This window comes from Parasteatoda tepidariorum, chromosome X2 (assembly GCF_043381705.1).
Source record: "Parasteatoda tepidariorum isolate YZ-2023 chromosome X2, CAS_Ptep_4.0, whole genome shotgun sequence".
In the NCBI taxonomy this organism is placed as follows: domain Eukaryota; kingdom Metazoa; phylum Arthropoda; class Arachnida; order Araneae; family Theridiidae; genus Parasteatoda; species Parasteatoda tepidariorum.
In genome coordinates this window covers 50318184-50337365 of record NC_092215.1, presented here as the reverse complement: position 1 = coordinate 50337365, position 19182 = coordinate 50318184, and the positions used below count along the sequence as shown (strand labels likewise).

Here is a 19182-nt window from a genome sequence, read left to right as displayed (position 1 = left end):
AGATGTAAAATTAAACACCTCAAGTTGAAACATATATACCTCTGGAGGTATATATTAAGGTATATTTGAGGTTGGTTTTGAGGTATTCATTTGCACCCTTTTCAACCTCAACGACGTCTTTAAATAACAACCTCCTTTATACCTTTAAAATATACCTTGTTTATACCTCATTTATACCTCGATTTTTTCATAAGGGATCCTCAGAGATTCTTCAGAGACCGTCACCAATAGCCTATTAAGCAGTTCTAGTGCGACGTAAATATATTAAAAAAACTGCAACTACACGAATGCGGAAGCATGTTGCTCTCAAAAATAATTTCCACATCTTCTGCGCGCCACACAACCATGGCCAAGCACCTTGCATTTTTAAGGCTTTATCTTTTAATGGCCATGGTAGGAATGCCACGTGGTTTTGACCCTGGTCATATGAGGTCAACAGAGCCTGGGCTAGAACCCTTCTCTTCAAACTTTCACACTACAACCAACGAGAGGACATTTAACCACGACACACACAACGGCAAATGTTTGTACTAAAAACCTTTTTTCAATAAAGCAAAAATAATGCAGTTTCAAACCTTTCATCCTAAAAGAATTAAAAATTATTTTAAAAGCTTTTTTAAAAAGTTTCATCACTTAGGTAAAATGGTCACTTAGGTCCATAATGACGTCTTAGCAAACGTCACACTATAGATAAGATCTAATTGCATTGTCCATTAAAATTTCATGGCAAGGTGCATTTTAACTGAGCATACAAGCCGCTGCGAAAAGAAACCTTATAATTATATAGATTTAAGATTATTTTCACCATAAGACTAGCTTTCTTCAAAGATTTTTTCTCGCTTGAAAGAATAGAGATTTTTTCTCGCTCGTAGAATAGAGCAAATTGTCACAGATCTTGTTTGAAGATTAGAAGGTTTACACGTAAACCGCATAAAATATTTTTTAGGTATACATTAAAAAGTTTTTGATGAGTGAAAAAAAAAACTTATTTTGCTATCTGGGACAGATTTAGTAGCGTACACGCGCCTTCACCGACTGAGTCACAGGAACACATCTAAGTCTTCTGCATCAGATGGAAAATTGGATGTAGTGAGAATGGCCTAAAGACGCAATCCGGGAAAATGCATTCCAGCCAGATATTGATCATTTATAATCGAATACATCAGCCAAAAACTACCCATCATACGGGTCTCTGCCGGCGAAATGAATTCCAGAAATCTTCTAATGTATGAAGAGAAGAGCTTTACGAAGAGAAGGTCCTATAATTTGAAGAAGAAAAAAATATAGTCATAAGAAGAAAAAAAAATGGTTAGGAGTAGTCGAGGCAAAATAGTATACCTAGTTTAAAATATCTATTAAAAATATTAAATGCACATGTACAGGGTGATTACAATTACAGTTTAAGTTTCAAAACGCTATAAAAAAATCACTGATCAGAATGACGTTAAATTTGAAAGGAATATTACAGAAGAAGCGTCTGGCATAAGAAAAAAATAGACGGTACTGTAAGCATCATAATTTAAAAGGGTTTGACTACAAATGGCAATTGAATAGTAAAACAACGGCCAAGATGCAAGTTAAGCTTTAAACGGTCACGTGGTCAGCCGTACGCGTAACCCGTAACCCCCAGTGTTTAGTTCCCAAGCATGCTTGGTACTCATTTATCGACCCACTGAAGGGATGAAAGGCTGAGTCAACCTTGCCCAATCCGAGGATATATATATATATATATAACCGTCGTTTAAAAGCCGACCTAATTTTTGGGTTTACGATTACTAATGTTCAACTCTGTAGCCATGTAATTTTGAACCCAATCTAGAAGGCAAGGGAACTCTTCGATCAAGTATTGGGAGAAATTTGCCTTCGTAGAGGACTTTTGATGGAACTAACCTACATTTGCGTTACACGGAGAGGAAAACCAAGAAATACAGCCACGATTTGCCTTGGGACTCTTACCCTTAATCAGTCTACCCCTGAGTATATTTTACTTCAGCACTGTGGTAGGTGCAAGCCGGGTGGGGAATTCGTATCGACCAGTCATTGCTGAGAATCGAACCCGGATTACGTCATAGGGAGGCGAGTCTTCTATCCCATAAGCCACTACGACTCCTCACTTTATTTAGTGATTAAAAATGATTTATACCATCATTTTCTAAAAGAATTTGGAACAAAAAAATTTTTTTTTGATATAATTAAAAAACTTCGTTTATTGCAAGATCTTTTCTAATTTAATATTTTTTCGTTTGTTTCATCAGGTTAACTCAAAGAGCAACATAAATGGCCTTTTTTAGTAAGGTTTAATCTAAAACCATGTATCATGTTTAAATTGTTTATAGTTACGCTTTTGTAACATTTCTATGAGACTAAATATTTTAAAATCAACGGTAATTGAAATAAAAAGAAAAGTAATTTTTTTAGAGTAAAATTAATGGAGAAATTTGTTTGTGCTAAATTTTGACTATATATAACGCATTGGCCTGCTTGATCAACAACAGCATGACAAATGCAACAAGTCAACAGCTATGTATTTGTTCGCGCATGTGCGACTGCCGCGCCACCCCTTTGAGAGAGACTTTTTTATACCTTGAGAACTTCATGAATGGCTGACGTAGTCCGTGAGTCTTTAAAAATAAAGTGTTCTACAGTCCAGTGCAAACCAGTGTTGTTATTTACCAAAAATACATTTTGAGCTATCGATTAGAGTGATCACAAATAGTATTGTTAAATCTTTATTCTGTTTCATTGAACTTCTTAAAAAAATGTGTTTCGCCTAATCTAATAACGTAAAGTCATCGGAAAGGACAACAACTAATAATAAATAAAAAATTGGAATGTTTTAACTTTACTGTTTTAATATATACTTGCTGGTAAATATCGATTTATTGATTATTAACTTTTCTATTCTCTACCACCTTATGCGAAGAACTGGTGTTCAGCTACTAGATAACTAAAAATTTTGAATTGGAGAGTTTTTGCGGTTAATGCAGATGTAGCTGTGCAAAGTTAAGGTGTGATTCAAAATGGGAATCAATAGAATAAGCTGTAAATACAATTATTACATTAATATCTATCAAAAAAAAAAAAAACTGAGTTGTGCTGAGTCGTAAGTTTGTAAACTAGAAAAAATACTTAAACCCTAAAAAGTGCCTTGAGAGCTAGGCCTGTTAGTCTAGCACAGTGTTTCCCAAACTTATGACTTTTGTGTACCATTTCTAAATTTTTCGTAACGCTGTGTACCACTAATAAAAAAAATGAATGTATTTTTTACTATAAAAAATTGTACAAAAGTTGAAAATCACAACTGGCTGTTGACACCACTAATTATTAACTGTTAACTCTATAAAAAATAGCCAATAGAAAAATACGTAATCATAAATTTTCATGGCTAGCTTTATTTTTAAATAAAATTTTTTGAAATTTTCGTTTGTTACAAGATATTTCGCATAAGAACGCGCACCCCTGGGGGTACGCGTACCACATTTTGGGAAACACTGATCTATCATAACTAAAGATTTTTTTTTTTAATAAAAATACTTTTTTTTTCAGTTATAGTAGTATACAATAAAGAAAAAAAAACAGTTCAATTAGTCAAATTTCTGCTAGTATATACGCAAATACGGCAGAATAGTGTATGAAAACAGCATTTTGACAAAGAAATGATTCATCCATTTTCAACTTTTACTTTTACTTTCTAGTTTTTTTTTTCACTAAATGAGTATTTCTTCTTTTTTCAGTACATTTTTAATAAAATAGCGTTATCTAAAAATTTTTTTTTATCAATTTTATTTTTTTAACTTTTGAACCTTTCATATTTTTATATTTCATGTTTGATTACTATACATGTAATATATGAAACACTGAAAATTTATTCAGGAATTATAAAGTGATTTGTATCATAGAAACGACTAAAACCATACCAAATGATGTTAATTAACAATCAGATAAACCCACCTCGTAGTTTTGACGGTGGAAAAAAAAAAAAAAAAAAGAGCACTTGAAGAAAAGGTCCGTAAAAAATACCTATTATACTAAATACCTACTAAAATTACACCTTATATACCAATAAAAATTACTTATAATAATTAACTGTATGAATTTCAAAGCCGATTCAATTGCCCCGTTGATCCCNTGTTAGTTAAAAATAGTTAAGTAAAAAATGTTACAATTGACCCCACTCTCCCCTATATATCTTAAAAATATTAATATATAAAGATTAATTTAAACACTATCTAGTATTTAACAAAATGATTAAGACTCTTAACTCTCAGCTACGCATTTTCTTAAAATAGAAGAATAACACTGGGGATCAGATTTTTTGTCCAATTTATACGAGTGCATTTCACCGAATTCGGGTAAGAGGATTTTAAATAGTAAGCTACAGTTGTCCGTTCCTTATGTTCGTAAAGCTACTGATCTTCTTTTCTCGAAAATGTATTTTTGGTTCAGTTTATTTATTTTATCATCGGGATGGTGTACAATTTTATGAAGAACGAATAGAAGTTTATATTATATTTATATAAGAGAGGGAGGATTAAGTAGTTCTAAAACTGACCTTAATTTCTATAAAACGCACTTATATTATTGTGAGGTACAAGCAATGCTTTTTGCCTAGTTATTGCTTTAAAAATTGTGCTAAATTAAAATACTTTTAATTTTGTTGATATTTTTAACTTATTAAAAGATTTAGCCAGTGCGAAGCAGTTGATCGATACATTATTTATAACAATATTGTATACTATTATATAATTGAAAAAATTAAAAATATATAAAAATTGAAACATATTAAGTATTAAAAATATATGAAGTAGCATGTATCACATTTCACTTCTATTTATCACGTATGACCTCTTTTTCAAGAGTCTCAACTGAAAAATAGGCGAAATTATTTCTTCAGATACAAAAAAAAAAAAATCGATGCAATCATAAAGTTGCTTAAATCCAAAAGGTAAAGTGTCTTAAAAATAGTTTTATTTTGAAAAGAAAATTTTTAAATATTTTGTCTGTTTAATTTTTTGATCAGAGTGTTAGGAAATTTATAAATGTATACATAATATCATATAATCATATGTGACTAAACAATCACGAATGAGATCAATCTTTTGGGACACTTTAACATTTTTAATTGCAGTCGAACTTTTAAAGAAATGTAAGATAAAGTAATAAAACATTTTGCTAAACAAAGAACACTTTTTTTTGGTATCCGAGGATATTTTCAAAAAACTTAATTATAAAATGTTTTATTGTATTGATCTTTTGATAATAGGCTTGTAATTAGTGATATGATCACTTTACCATAAGTTCCAAAAGCGTAAAAAAGTTTTTACAGACTTAATTTGTTTTTAACTATTACCCGGAAGATTAGGAGAAAAAAAGATCCATCATAATTTAGAGTATGCAAGAACGAAAATAAAAGGACCATCCTGAATAACTTTTGATCTAATGATCGGATTTTCACATTAAAGGGCTTAATCTTTATGGCTCGAGGGGGTGTCCTCAAATATGCTAATTAATAAGTGCGGATGACATTTTAAGTAACGAAATCAGACACAAAACGTACTTTTTTTCTTGAATAAACATATCTTTTTTTCGACGGATTCAGATTTCTGACCCCCAAAATATAAGAGGTAGCTGCAATCTGGGAAATATGGTCCCGATATTTTAGTCAGGAGAACCCCCCAAAGTTTAAACCCACTAATGTTAACTTTACTTTTTGCGTATTTCGCTATATCTAAATTTTTTACACACAATTATAAAATTCGTTGCAAAAAATAACTAAGTATATTTATCATTTTATTTAAGAATAAATGGTTGAAAATATTTTGAATAGTAAGGTATACAATTTTTGGGTAGCAAAATACAAAATTTGAGTAAAATCGGTTCGAATGAGAAATCAAATTTCAAAAAAGTCAGATACTTAAAATTCAATTTATCAGAAACTATTCAAACGATTTCCCCCAATTTTGCATTTTGTTATACAAAATTACATTCTTTAAAATGATGCAAAAACCGTATACCTTACAATTCAAAATTTTTTCCGCCACTCTTAAATAAAATAAAAAGTAATAAATATTTACTAAAAATTATTTTTTTGAATGGAATTATCTTTGAACAAACAAATTTTATAATTGTGTATGAAAACTTTCAATTCGCTTAAAAAGTTCTTGAGATAGAGAAATACGCAAAAAGTAAAATTAACAATAAAGGGTCTAATTTGGGAACCATATTATGAGGGGTCAGAAAATCGTTAAGTAATAATCGAAATAATTAAAAAAAAAATCATTAAATGATTTTTAAGATACCTCTTACGTACATAAAAGTGATAAACACAGAATTTTTATGTTTGAAATTATTAATAAATTACCTAAAGTTATTAATTTTTTATTGAATTTAGTTTTTCTGTGTTTTCTTAAAAAACAATAAGTTTTGAAAATTCTTAAAAAGAAATTAATTAATAAAACATGTACCCCTTGCCCCCCCCCAGAAAGTTCCAGAATGATAGACTGCAGCTCACCTTTGGAGGTGTTGAGATATTCATATTGGGCCTAAATCAAATTTTTAAATTAATTTACAACATCCCGATAACTTTTTCTGTATTCAGTTACTCAGGTACGTGCCTCAAACTTCACGACCATATTATAAAAAAGTTGAATCAGCAACTATAGGTCTGTTGATTTATTTTATTTCTGCTATAATTGGGCTTCTTTCCCTGCAAATTTTATATTCGTCTAAGTCTAATTTTGGCAAAGGCAGTTAATGGCCTTGAAATTTATGCAAAATGTAAGTTTCTTGCTACTTCAAGGTCATGCCAAATATACAGGCCACACACGTTTAGTTTTTTAGGTACTTCTTATTGGTATCTATCTATTCATAGAAGTTAACTGTTGGTACTACAATAAAAATTTTATTAGATTTCGACCATGAATTTTGATGCAAAAAGCAATAGAAAGTATTGTTTTAATAGTTAGTGTAGGCGTACTGGAACATAAAATAATGGCAAGCGCCGTGATTCACTCTTTTCATAGTTGTTGTTTCTAATGTCACATGGGCAAGCCTGCTTGGTGAAACCGAGCAAATTTAAAGCCGAGAGTGCGTTTCTTGTTTTTCAGTGGCGCCATCTATGGCCAAGAATTCGACTTCTGCCACACCATACCTCACACTCGGTATAGGGCGGACCCATTCATACATCCACAGATCGTAATTTTGACCTGAATCTGAGAACGATCGATCTCCAATCCAGTACCCCTAGAGGTATTGATTTGTTATGGGAACGTGGAGGACGTTTGCGACTCGACAGATTTAACGTGCATCAGTCACTATACTACACGGGGAGTCTTTGGCCGGCGGGGTTCGAACCCACGAACTCTCGGACATGGGCCCAGCGCCCTACCGACAAGGCCCATTCTTTTCATAGTACGTATAGCAATTTATGTTAATGTTATGTTAATTATATATGCAATTTATGTTAAATGTTAAGCATCCAAACCTGTTTGATTTAAAAAAAGAAATAAGAGTCATATTTTTTTACTCGTAACGCCTTTAAAAAAAATTCGAATAACTTATATATTAAAGGTTTGGAGCAAAATGATAAGTAATGCTTTTTAAGGTGACATTCTTGCATCAAACTGTACTTAAGTTTTATGTATTTCAATCAGATAACAGAATACACATAAGCAATTTATCACCTACATGGAAATCAGTGTTTTTCATGAAAACAGGCCTTAAAAAACGTTCACTTTAAAAATGTAGCTTATCATTAAGATTTCTTCAAACACTTTAATTAGAAACATAAAAAATATAACACAGGAAACATATTACTAAACTAGAACATTTATTTCGAAATCTCATAGTCACATCTTTATTTCAGACATACACATTACATGGATTTGGAAGAAAAACAAATTTGGCCAATTAAGTCATAAACTATGTACAGTAAATATCTTTTCATACTTAAGTAATTTCATAGTTTTAAACAGCAAATTATAAAGTTAGGAAGAAAAGTTCTCAGCATTCTTTCACAAATCAAATTAGTACATCATTATATTTATATCAATTACTAGAAAAAGGGTTATTAGGGAAAGTGAAAAAAAAAGAAGAGAAAAATACATGCTTTTATATTTAATGAAGAGAAAGGAACAATGATAAGATTAATATCATTCATCATCACAGAATCAGAGCTTTCATTAATATACTATAGGTTTTTCATTAGCGATGATTAAATTTATAGCTCATTTGTTTGAGCAATAACATTTGCATAGATAAAATATGTATATACACTATGATTTTATATTTCACAAATTACAATAAATATAAATCTTTAATTAATAGAATTTTTTCTTTGGTTAATTTATTAAAGTCGCATAATTTATAATGAAACAAATAATCAGACAGACATCAATACAAATAGTGTTTAAAAATTAAGTATATACAAAAGGGGAAATTTGAGACATTAAGTATATTTTTAAAGCTCAACTTTTCATTTAAAAAGTGTTAATATTGTGCTCATTATTAAATAACATTTGGCAATTAGTCATTTTTAATAAATAGTTTTAAAATTTAATTGTATACAAGACGGAATAGAATTTGAAAGTAGTTCATAAGTATTAAATTTATTTAAATCATGGAGAAGTTGTTTAAAAAAATCTTGCACAGCAAATCTTAATCATCATAAGAATACAAGGAACTGTTGCTTTATTTTAAGAATATAAAGCAGTATATACTCAGATCAATTAGTTCAGTTATTATTAAAAGTTATAATTTTTTTTTTTTAAAATGCTAAAAAACTAGTTACATAAATCTTGCTCAGAAAATTATAACTAATCCCAAGAATGCAATAAATTGTCATAATTGGAAATTTAAAGTGGGATATGCTTTGTACATATTGTTAAGAATTATTAAAAGTTATTGAAAAAATTAGAGAATGCATTCCATGAGTCTTAGTAAATTATGTCTAATCTCAATAATAGAATAAATTGGACTTATAAAGTTAAAGAAAAAGTGAGAAAAGTTCACAAAAAAGTATTACAAATTTTTGTTTTTAAAAAAATTATAGAGAACTTAATCCACAAATTTCGTTTCGTAAATTGTGACTAACTAATCTCAAGAATAGAATTAACTGTCGAATTTGGAAGAGAATGAAATTCAAAAGCACTAAAAATTTTTAATGTTTATAAAAAATTTATAGAGAAGACGTTCCATAAATCTTGCTTAGCAAATTATGACTAACTAATCTCAAGAATACAATGTTTGAACTTTTAAAAATTTTAAATAAAACTATTTACAAATTTGTTAAAAGGAGAAACTAATTATAGTCCTATCTTAATACATATGATCAATGAATGGGAACAAATAATCAGTCATGTTAGATTAAATTTCTTTGTGATCTATGGTGGATGAAAAAAATGAGCACTAAAAGTGTTAAGTAGCTTGAAAAGGATGTATCTCAATCAGAGGTAACAGCTTCAAGAGCACCAAAGGGCTTTGTTCTGGTAGTACTCAAGGTGGAATGTCCAGTTTAAGTCATAGGGATCTTTCATGTGGCAAAACTTGTCTTTACGTTGCTTTTTGTTCCATTGGAGGTGAGGTTGTCAAAAATGTCTAGGGTCCAAACAGATCGCCTTTTCTTTTCAAATACGTCATCAATAGATTGACATCGATCCCAGGTGGCTAAACTATTCATGTAATCCGTTGGGCTGCGCAGAGATTCGGCCGTAGAAATATTGGGTCCTAAAATATAAAATTGTAGTTATTAATTTCAAAATTGACACATTTGATAGTTTAATGCAAATTTGTAAACATATGAAATGAGGTTATTAGAGGAAGAAGGTACAAAGTAACACTTTTGGAAATAATTGAGGATGAGATGATGAAATTTTGAAAAATTTCTCGCGGAACGATTTTTTACTCTGTTCATTGAGAACTGATGGTGAAAGTAACCAGACACTTGGCAATAGATTTGACTAATTGGCGCCAAAATTTTGACGAACAGCCATTTTGAAATAATCACCAAATCATCCAAGAATAGGCTGAAGTCGGCTAAGTTGAGTGAAAAAAAAAAACAAACTTATACGTTTACTTTCGTTACTAGTTCTCACTGAACAGAGGGGAGCTTAGCCTCAATTTAACTATACAACATTAATTTCTTCCGTTTAATCTTTAAATTTCGGAGATCTCAAAGGAAAAAGGCACTACGTGACCATGGCTGAGTGTTTTTTTTTTTTTTTTTTTTTTTTGAGTAGAAGAAGGTTTCAAGTGCATTTGGAATCGATGAGTAACACAAGAAAGTATTTTTCCGTTACCGAATTAACCCTTATTAGTTGTTGTTGCGTATGCTTGTTAAGGCGGAGGGGTGAGATTGTTCTTGTTTTCCAGTGGCGCCATCTATGGCTAGAACCCTTATTAGTAGTATGGTTTTTTTTTAAAATTTTTTTTATAATAGTCGTTGAACAGCCGACTCAATTTTGAATTTACAACTACCAATTTTCAACTCGGAAGTATCTTGTAATTTTGAACCCAATCGAGATGACAAGGGAACTCCTCAAGTATTGGAAGAAATATTGCCTTCGTAAAGGATTTTTTGATAGAACTAACCCGCATTTACTTTACATAAAGAGGAAAACACCGAAAAACTTCCATGGTTAGCCTCACGGCAAGGGGACTCTAACCCGTGATCCGTCTACCACTGAAGATATTTTACGTCTGCACTGTGGTCTGCGCAAGCAGTGTGCGGAATTCGTATGAACCAACCATTGCTGGGATTCGAATCAACGCTAATAAACACAATTATGTTAACAAATACAAACGATTATGTCGGAGCTATAACAAAAAAATACGCTTTATATTTCATTTAATGCAGAAGAATCTGATTAAGATCAGCTTATTTGAAACTCTGAAATGTCACACCCACATGTAACTTGGTGAATGATAGATACGTGATACCAAAAACAAAACAAAAACATAAGCACACAGCTGTTTGGCGATTTGCGAGACGCTCCTTTAACACCGATAGAAATTTTCGCCAACCCTTTTACAATCTACGGTATGTTTTGCCAATACGCATCCGGGTCACCTCATTGGGTGGCGAGCGCTCTATCCCCTGAGCCACCACAACTCAAACTGTATGGTTGGCCTCAGTTACTAGTTACAGTAGCATTGATTGTAAACAAAATACGTTCGGAACGGGTTAAATAAATGAGAAATGAACGTCAAGAGTGAAAACACTAGGACACGAACAGTTTAAGTAAGTATTAAGGATATATAGAAAAATTAGCGGAAGCTCGATAAAGACAAGATATAGTCTGTATCTATCGGGAAAAAAAAAATTCAAATTCAATAAAATTCAAAGCAAGATAACTCAAACTCCTTGTTAAAACCTTTATCCAATCACCTCTTCAAATTAAGTTTAAAAAAAAATTTTTTTTTTGCATCATACGTAATCTTTGTTGCTACTTGAATCTTCCTCTTTTTTAAAAATTTTTAAAAAAAGTATAAGTCTACTTAAGAAGAAAAAAAAAACCTATTAATAGTAGATTTAGTAACAATAGAAATCTTGTTTATTTACAATCATATATTCAATGGAGAGTGATTTCTTGATTATGTAACATCGAAAAATATTTATCTATCTTCTTAAATTGATTTAGACGTAAACCCTTAAATAGGTCGATAAACGAAAATAATGAATAAATAAATAAAAAAAGACATTAATTTCAAACATAACAGCCAGTTTAATTTGAAAAATATTTTTACTTGAAAGAAATCTGTAAGATTTTGAAGTAATTGACAATTAAAGTAATTTATAAGACAATATTTCCTTAGGCGAAATGAAGAATTAGTAAGATAATTATTTTAATGAGTGGTTTTAGATAAAAATAAATAAAATTTTATACCTTCACTCTTTGGGGGAGTAAAAAAAAAAAAAAAAAAAAAAAANCACTGCCTGGAGCAAGACTCCGTCTCAAAAAAAAAAAAAAAAAAAAAACATGCTGTAGTTTACTTTTTCAATTGAAAACATACATATTCTTGTAAACATTATGCAGTATAATTATAATATACATGTATTTACATTCAATTATAAGACGTATGTAATTTGTTTTTAAAACAAATTGATATTGCTTTTACATTACAGAAAGATTAAGTTTATATTAATTGGTATAAAAATGGAATTTATGGTGGCATCTAAAACCTAAATAAAAAAAAAAAATTCTCTGGAGCTCTTCCAAAAAAAATGTACACTGCTAATTTCAACTATAAAATAATTAATACGAGTCGCGGTGACTCAGGGGATAGAGCGTTCGCCCCTCAATGATGTGACCCAGGTTCGAATCCTAGAGGTGGCTGGTTGATGCGAATTCTGCTCCCGGCTCGCATCAACCACAGTGTTGACGCAAAATATCCTAAGTGGTAGACGGATTATAGGTTATAATTCCCTTGACGCCTTGCTAATCATGGGAGATTTTCGTGGTATCCTCTTCATGCAACACAAATGCGGGTTACTCCCATCAAAAAGTCCTTTACAATGACTAATTTGTTCCAATGCTTGATTCAGGAGTTTCCTTGTCTTCCAGATTGGGTTCAAAATTCTAAGGCTACAGAGTTGAATATTGATCGACGTAAACTCAGAATTGGGCCGGTTTTTCAACGCCGGTTATAAAATACATATACAGGGCGGGTAGTCAAATTATTCAACAAAAAATAAGCACCTTTTAAGCACTTTTCAAGCACTCTAAAAATATTGTTTAGCACTTTAAAAATATATCATAATTAGGCAAGGTTGGAAAGTTTTTGACAATTTAGTTTTATTTTGTTATAACCGTCATCTCGAAGAAAAAAAAAATCTTTTGGCATTGTTTTTGACAATTGTCAAAAATCATGAAATTTTGAACCATGTAAAACGAATGGTGCTTTCATACGCTACGGACAGACATTGACTAGGTGCCGAACATAGACGCCGACAGACAGACATACAGACAGCAGTAGATTGACTAGGGTTAGAATTAATTCTGAAAATGCTGAATAGAACAATGTGAACTGTGTCTTTTTGTATAATTCGTAGCGAAAATCAACATGGTAAAGGAAAAATCTCATTTTGAAAAAAAAAGAAAGGAAAATTAAGCACTTTTTAAAAACATCCAATAAAAAAAGATAAAACGATAATCGAAAATAAGTACCTTTAAGCACTTTTTAAAAACGCTACGCACCCTGATATAGCTAATATGTAATTCACAAACATTAAAAAAATAATCACTGTCACAAAAAAACGAAATGAATTTTTGTTTCACAACTGTTTATAAACTCGCGGTACCGCCAAAAATAAAACCTAACCGCGTTTAAAAAAAAAAAAAAAAAAAAAAAAAAAAANAAAAACCTAACCGCGTTAAAAAAAAAAAAAAAAAGACAATGATTACACGTATATTGTACTATTCTCCCCATAACGCCATAGATGCCAAAATGGCAGAAGGGGCGGGGGAAATATTTATTTTATATTTAAACTTTTTTCCAATCGGAAGTAAGGCCGAACAATCTGCCGTTTCTCAAACCATCTGTCAACAGAGGGAAAAGTTCCGGAAAGGGGCCCCCATCAAGGATAATCTCGTCTGCTTCGATGGAGCTAAAAAAGACATTTTTCCCTTAAGATTTTATCTGGACGATTTTCTTTCTATTCCTTTTCTTTCTTAAGATTTATTTCTTTACTTAAGATTCCAATGTATATGTTCAGGCTGTAGAAAGATGTAGCTGTATGGGAGCAATGAGAAAAACTGATTTGAGGGAGACAAATATTTGTTCTGTTTTCCATTTTTGTTCGGAATTAATGCGGTAAGTTATGAAAATAATATGAATAGTTGAACGCTGTTTCTAGAAAGTTTTATAGTCATATGAAGAAACGCTTTTTAGAGAATAATATGCTATTTTTATAACTGTAGTGACATTGTTTAGGGCTCATAAAAATATGCTAAGATATTTTTTTTCTTCCTCCTATTGATATTGAGGCTGTTTCTCAAAGGCGTCGTCATCATGAGAAATAACACTTTTTAGAGAATATTCTATTTTTAAATGGTCGTGAGGGTGAGTTTGTTTGGGCTTATAAAAATGTGCAAACATATACTTTTTCCCCCGTTGGTTTTAAGGCTGTTTTTCGAAGGCGACGTCGTCATATGAAATAACGTTTTTTAGAGAATAGTAACCTGTTANGAGGCTGTTTCTCGAAGGCGTCGTCATCATGAGAAATAACACTTTTTAGAGAATATTCTATTTTTAAATGGTCGTGAGGGTGAGTTCGTTTGGGCTTATAAAAATGTGCAAACATATACTTTTCCCCCCGTTGGTTTTAAGGCTGTTTTTCCGAGGCGACGTCATCATATGAAATAACGTTTTTTAGAGAATAGTAACCTATTTTTATAACTGACATGAGAGTGAGTTTGTAAGTGAGTGTTGCTCATGAAAGATAAAAATGCAAAGATATATATAGATTTTTTCATTAATTTGAAGGCTATTTTTCGAAGGCGACGTCGTCATATGAAATACGTTTTTTAGAGAATAGTAATCTATTTTTATAACTGTCATGAGAGTGAGTTTGTGAGTGTTGCTCATGAAAGATAAAAATGCAAAGATATATATGTAGATTTTTTCATTAATTTGAAGGCTATTTTTCGAAGGCAAAGTAGTCATATGAAAGAACTTTTTTTAGAGAATAGTAATCTATTTTTATAACTGTCATGAGAGTGAGTTTGTAAGTGAGTGTTGCTCATAACAGATAAAAATGCAAAGATATATGTAGATTTTTTCATTAATTTGAAGGCTGTTTTTCGAAGGCAAAGTAGTCATATGAAATAACTTTTTTTAGAGAATAGTAATCTATTTTTATAACTGTCATGAGAGTGAGTTTGTAAGTGAGTGTTGCTCATAAAAGATAAAAATGCAAAGATATAGATAGATTTTTTTCATTAATTTGAAGGCTGTTTTTCGAAGGCAAAGTCGTCATAAGAAATAACGTTTTTTAGAGAATAGTAATCTATTTTTATAACTGTCATGAGAGTGAGTTTGTTTGGGCTCAACGAACATACATAATTTTTTTTTCGTTGATTTTAAGACTGTTTTTTTAACGGCACCGTCGTCGTATAAAATTATGCTTTTAGAGAATATTCTATTTTTATAACTACTGTGAGTTTGTTACTTTGTGTTTGTTTAGGCTTACCTCTTAAAAAAAAACAACAGAAAAACATAATAAATAAATAGCAACGTAAATGTGATCTTGTACCTTGAATTACTTTATTATTATTATTTCTTTCGTAGGTTACAAACGTAGAAACAAGTAACATTAGATAAACTAAATTAAAATAAATAGTATGTAAAAAAAGGGTTAAAAATATCAGCAATACGTGGGTTGGAAAAAAAATGAACAATTTATTTAAAAGTTCACGTAACAAATTATTAATTATAATTACTTCCCACACAAATACTTTATTAAAAAAAAATAGGATTACTTCCCACACAAATACTTTATTAAAATAAAAAATAGGATTACTTCCCACACAAATACTTTATTAAAATAAAAAATTAAAAAAAAATATTAAAAAAGAACTAACAAAATTTTAATAATGCACAAAATGTTAGACACATACTTTTTGTTGAATCTGCGTACTATTATCAATTATAAATTTAATGTTTACTGATTTAAATGAATAAACTTTATGAAGGAAAATACAGTAGCGATATTTTTTGTTTTTCCATTCGAGTTTAAAGAAAACGAAAAATGAATTTTAAAAAAAATTACATGTAAAGTTTTTTTTTTTTAAAAGATCAAACTAAAAAGGAGCTCACAATCAGTCATATTTGGTAGCATCAATATCAATTTTAAAAAACAAAAAAAATTTCGAATATAATTTTATCAAATACCCTTTAAATTGAATAATTTAGTCCAAGTTCGCTGTATAAATTTGCACAAAGCAAAAATTTTGCTTTAATCTCATGAAAAAATTTGACAAATAAACTGTATTAACATATTTCAATAGTTAAACACAACAATAAGAACATTTTGTTATTTTTTTTTTTATCAAAATCGTTTTTACAATACTTGATATAGGCGAAGTGAATCAGCAGGTAAATATGTTTTGCACGTATACATCATTGAAATGGAAGAAAAAGAAAAAAAGAAAAGAAAAAGTAGCAATATATTGGAATCGCGGGAAGCATGCTAATATAACTAATGGAACGTAAAACTAAGTAAAAAAAATAGTTTTTGTTAAAATGTAGCAAAAAGGAGTTTTTAATTTTACTAAAAGGTTTTGAGAATAAAAGCGAACAAATTAACCCTCCGAGAAAACAAAGGAAAAAAAAAAGAGGAAATGTTTAAATATTTGGATAGCGAAAGCTTTGAGTTTGTATAAGTTTACTTCTATCTCGAAGGGGGCGGGTAATGTTTCGAGGGAATTACATCGGGTAATAAAGAACTACAAATTCATTAAAAAAATATAAACAAATAATTTAATAACGATGAAATAAATACAAAATTTTAAAATTTGGCATAAAAAAAAATTTAGAATTATTTTTTTGTTGTTGACGGAATTAATTTACTGAGCTACGAAAATAAGAATTTTGTCGACTTATTCATATCATTGATGAGACCAAACTATTAACCCTTTGACGCAGATGGGACAACAGTGTCCTTTATATATATTCTGACAGTCTAATTACAAACAAAAATATATTTCAGCATTTTTTAATTATAAAAGAAAGTTTAATAATTACTAAAAAAAAATGCATCAAATTATCGAAATTATCGGTACTAAATAATAAAATCCAAAAAAAGTAATTTGAATTTTTTTTTCTTTATATTCAAAAAGGTATCAATTGTTTTTGAGAATTAAAGAAACTTCAATGATTAATAACTGTTTTTCTTATATCTAAATAACTGCAAAAGAGTGGCAATTTGAAAAATTACTGTTAGGAAGTACGCTGTGTTTGGAAAATTTTACCTTTAACNAAACCAGTATTATACCCTTGTCATGTCAAAAACCACTTTTTGACGTCAAAAACCCAACCCTGCCTTTAACACATACACACAAAAGAAAAAAAAAAGACACCGAAGATGTGCAGTATTTCATAACCATAAATTATTAAAATGCTAAACATAATATTTTAAACTTATTTCGATCTAATTTAATACAAAATAAAGAAAGAAGTATGAAAAATATGTTTAATAAAAAATCTACGTCAAAGGGTTTACATAGCATACTTCATATTTTTTTTTCAAAACATTTGTTTTTTAAAATTGCAGGCTTTATTATTTTGAAATACTTATTCCTTCAAATATTTTTAAAATAAGTTTTTAAATTTCTTTTTTATATATTATTATTATTTCACACTTATTATTATTATTTTTTTTACATATATTACACCACATATTACTGTAATAAATCACAAATTATTACAGTAAGTGAATTTACTTTCGTCATTGCATGAAATGTGCCCAATAACCGTCAATATTAAAATGAATGATTTTTTTAAAATGCTAGACTGCGATTAAAAAATTTCTTGAAATTCAAATCAGCGAAAGAAATATTTTTTATCATGAAAGCAATCAGATGTGCAACTTGATGGTTAACACATACGAGTCATGAAATTAGAGAAATACTGCGCAGCAAGTGAATTAATGACGAACCAACTAATTGTTAAAAACAGAAAACACTAATAATCATCGGAACCGAATGATAACGTCATTCATTGATAAACATTCATCCTTTTAACTCTTGGTTACGCTAAGGAACTAAACTTTAATTTTATCTTGTTTTTAAAAAAACTGCGATGTGAAAGCTAACTATAATCATAAGGCAATTTCAACAATTGTAATCTTAGTCTACAAATCCTTAAATGTTTTGTCTTTTTTTAAAAAAAAATTATTTTGCAGAAAATAAGATAAAACACGAAATTCAAAATTTAATTAGAAAAAAAAAGCGAACAAAAAATAAATAAAATGTCTCAATAAGCTTTAACATACGTTTCCGTTCTAAAAAAGTAATGCTTATTTTATGAAATTATTTTATTTTTGATTAAATGTTTAAGAAAGATTAAGATTTAAGAAAATAAACAATTGAATAAACACAATGATTTTTTTCCCGTTTATATTTTGATTGTATTTCCATAGAAGTAGTGCATTATAGCACATCCTGGCCTTCGAGGACTTTTTTGATAGAACTAACCAGAATTAGCGCTACTTGGAGAGGAAAAACCACGAAATCCTTTCACGGTTAGCCCGATGACAAGGGGATTCTAACTTATGATCCGTTTACCACTGAGAATATTTCACGTCAGCTCTGTGGTCGATCGAGCCGCGAGCAGAATTCGTATTAACCAGCCACCGTGGGATTCGTAGCTGAAACACATCATTGGGAGGCGAATGTTCTATGCCCCCGTGCCACCGCGACTCCCTTACACTAATTAGAAAATATCCATTGCTCAATTAGCCTGATTTACTTCAAGCAGTTAGCAATAATCTCAGATTTGTCAAGGCTTATGAAAGAGCCGTGATAGTTCAGGGGATAGAGCGTTTACCTAACAATGAGGTGAACAAGGTTCGAATCCTAACGGTGGCTGGTTGATACGAATTCTGCTCCCGGCTCGCGTCGACCACAGTGCTGACGTAAAATATCCTCAGTGGTAGACGGATCATGGGTTAGAATACCCTTTCCATCGGGTAAACCATGGGAGGTTTTCGTGGTTTTTCTTCTCCATGCAACGCAAATGCGGGTTAGTTCCATCAAATAGTCCTTCACGAAGAGTAGTTTGTTTAAATGTTTGATCCAAGAGTTCCCTTGTTGTCTGGGCTGAGTTCAAAATTGCAAGGCTACGGAGTTGAACATTGAAAGTTGTAAACTTAGAATTGTGTCCGCAGTTCAATGCCAGTTATAAAAGGTTTATTGAAAATAGCTTATTAAAGATATATAGCAAAAAACCTTAAGTAAATTCAGTTTGAGTAATTACTTACACATTTTCTAAACAGCCAAAGGCATGTAGGCTGATTGTAATAAGCATAGAAAACTAAAAATTTTATTAAGTTCTATCATCACTAAAAATAACAAAAGCGTTATTATTTTCTAGCATTAGAATAAAAGATGTTGGATAGAAAATCCAAATCTTTGATTCTTAAAATTGATTACTTTAAAATTCGTATTTGTTTCGTTAAAATTGCAT

General features: G+C 30.3%; 1 protein-coding gene across 1 annotated transcript in view; it reads right to left on the bottom strand.

The window, feature by feature from the left end:
• Positions 1–7811: 7811 nt before the first annotated feature.
• LOC107449536 (uncharacterized) overlaps positions 7812–19182 on the bottom strand; it is a 35961-nt gene continuing 24590 nt past the window's right edge. Inside the window, exon 2 of the mRNA XM_016065089.3 lies at positions 7812–9723. Coding sequence (XP_015920575.1) covers positions 9530–9723 — 194 coding nt within the window. The 3' untranslated portion in view covers positions 7812–9529. The remainder of the gene's footprint in view (positions 9724–19182) is intronic.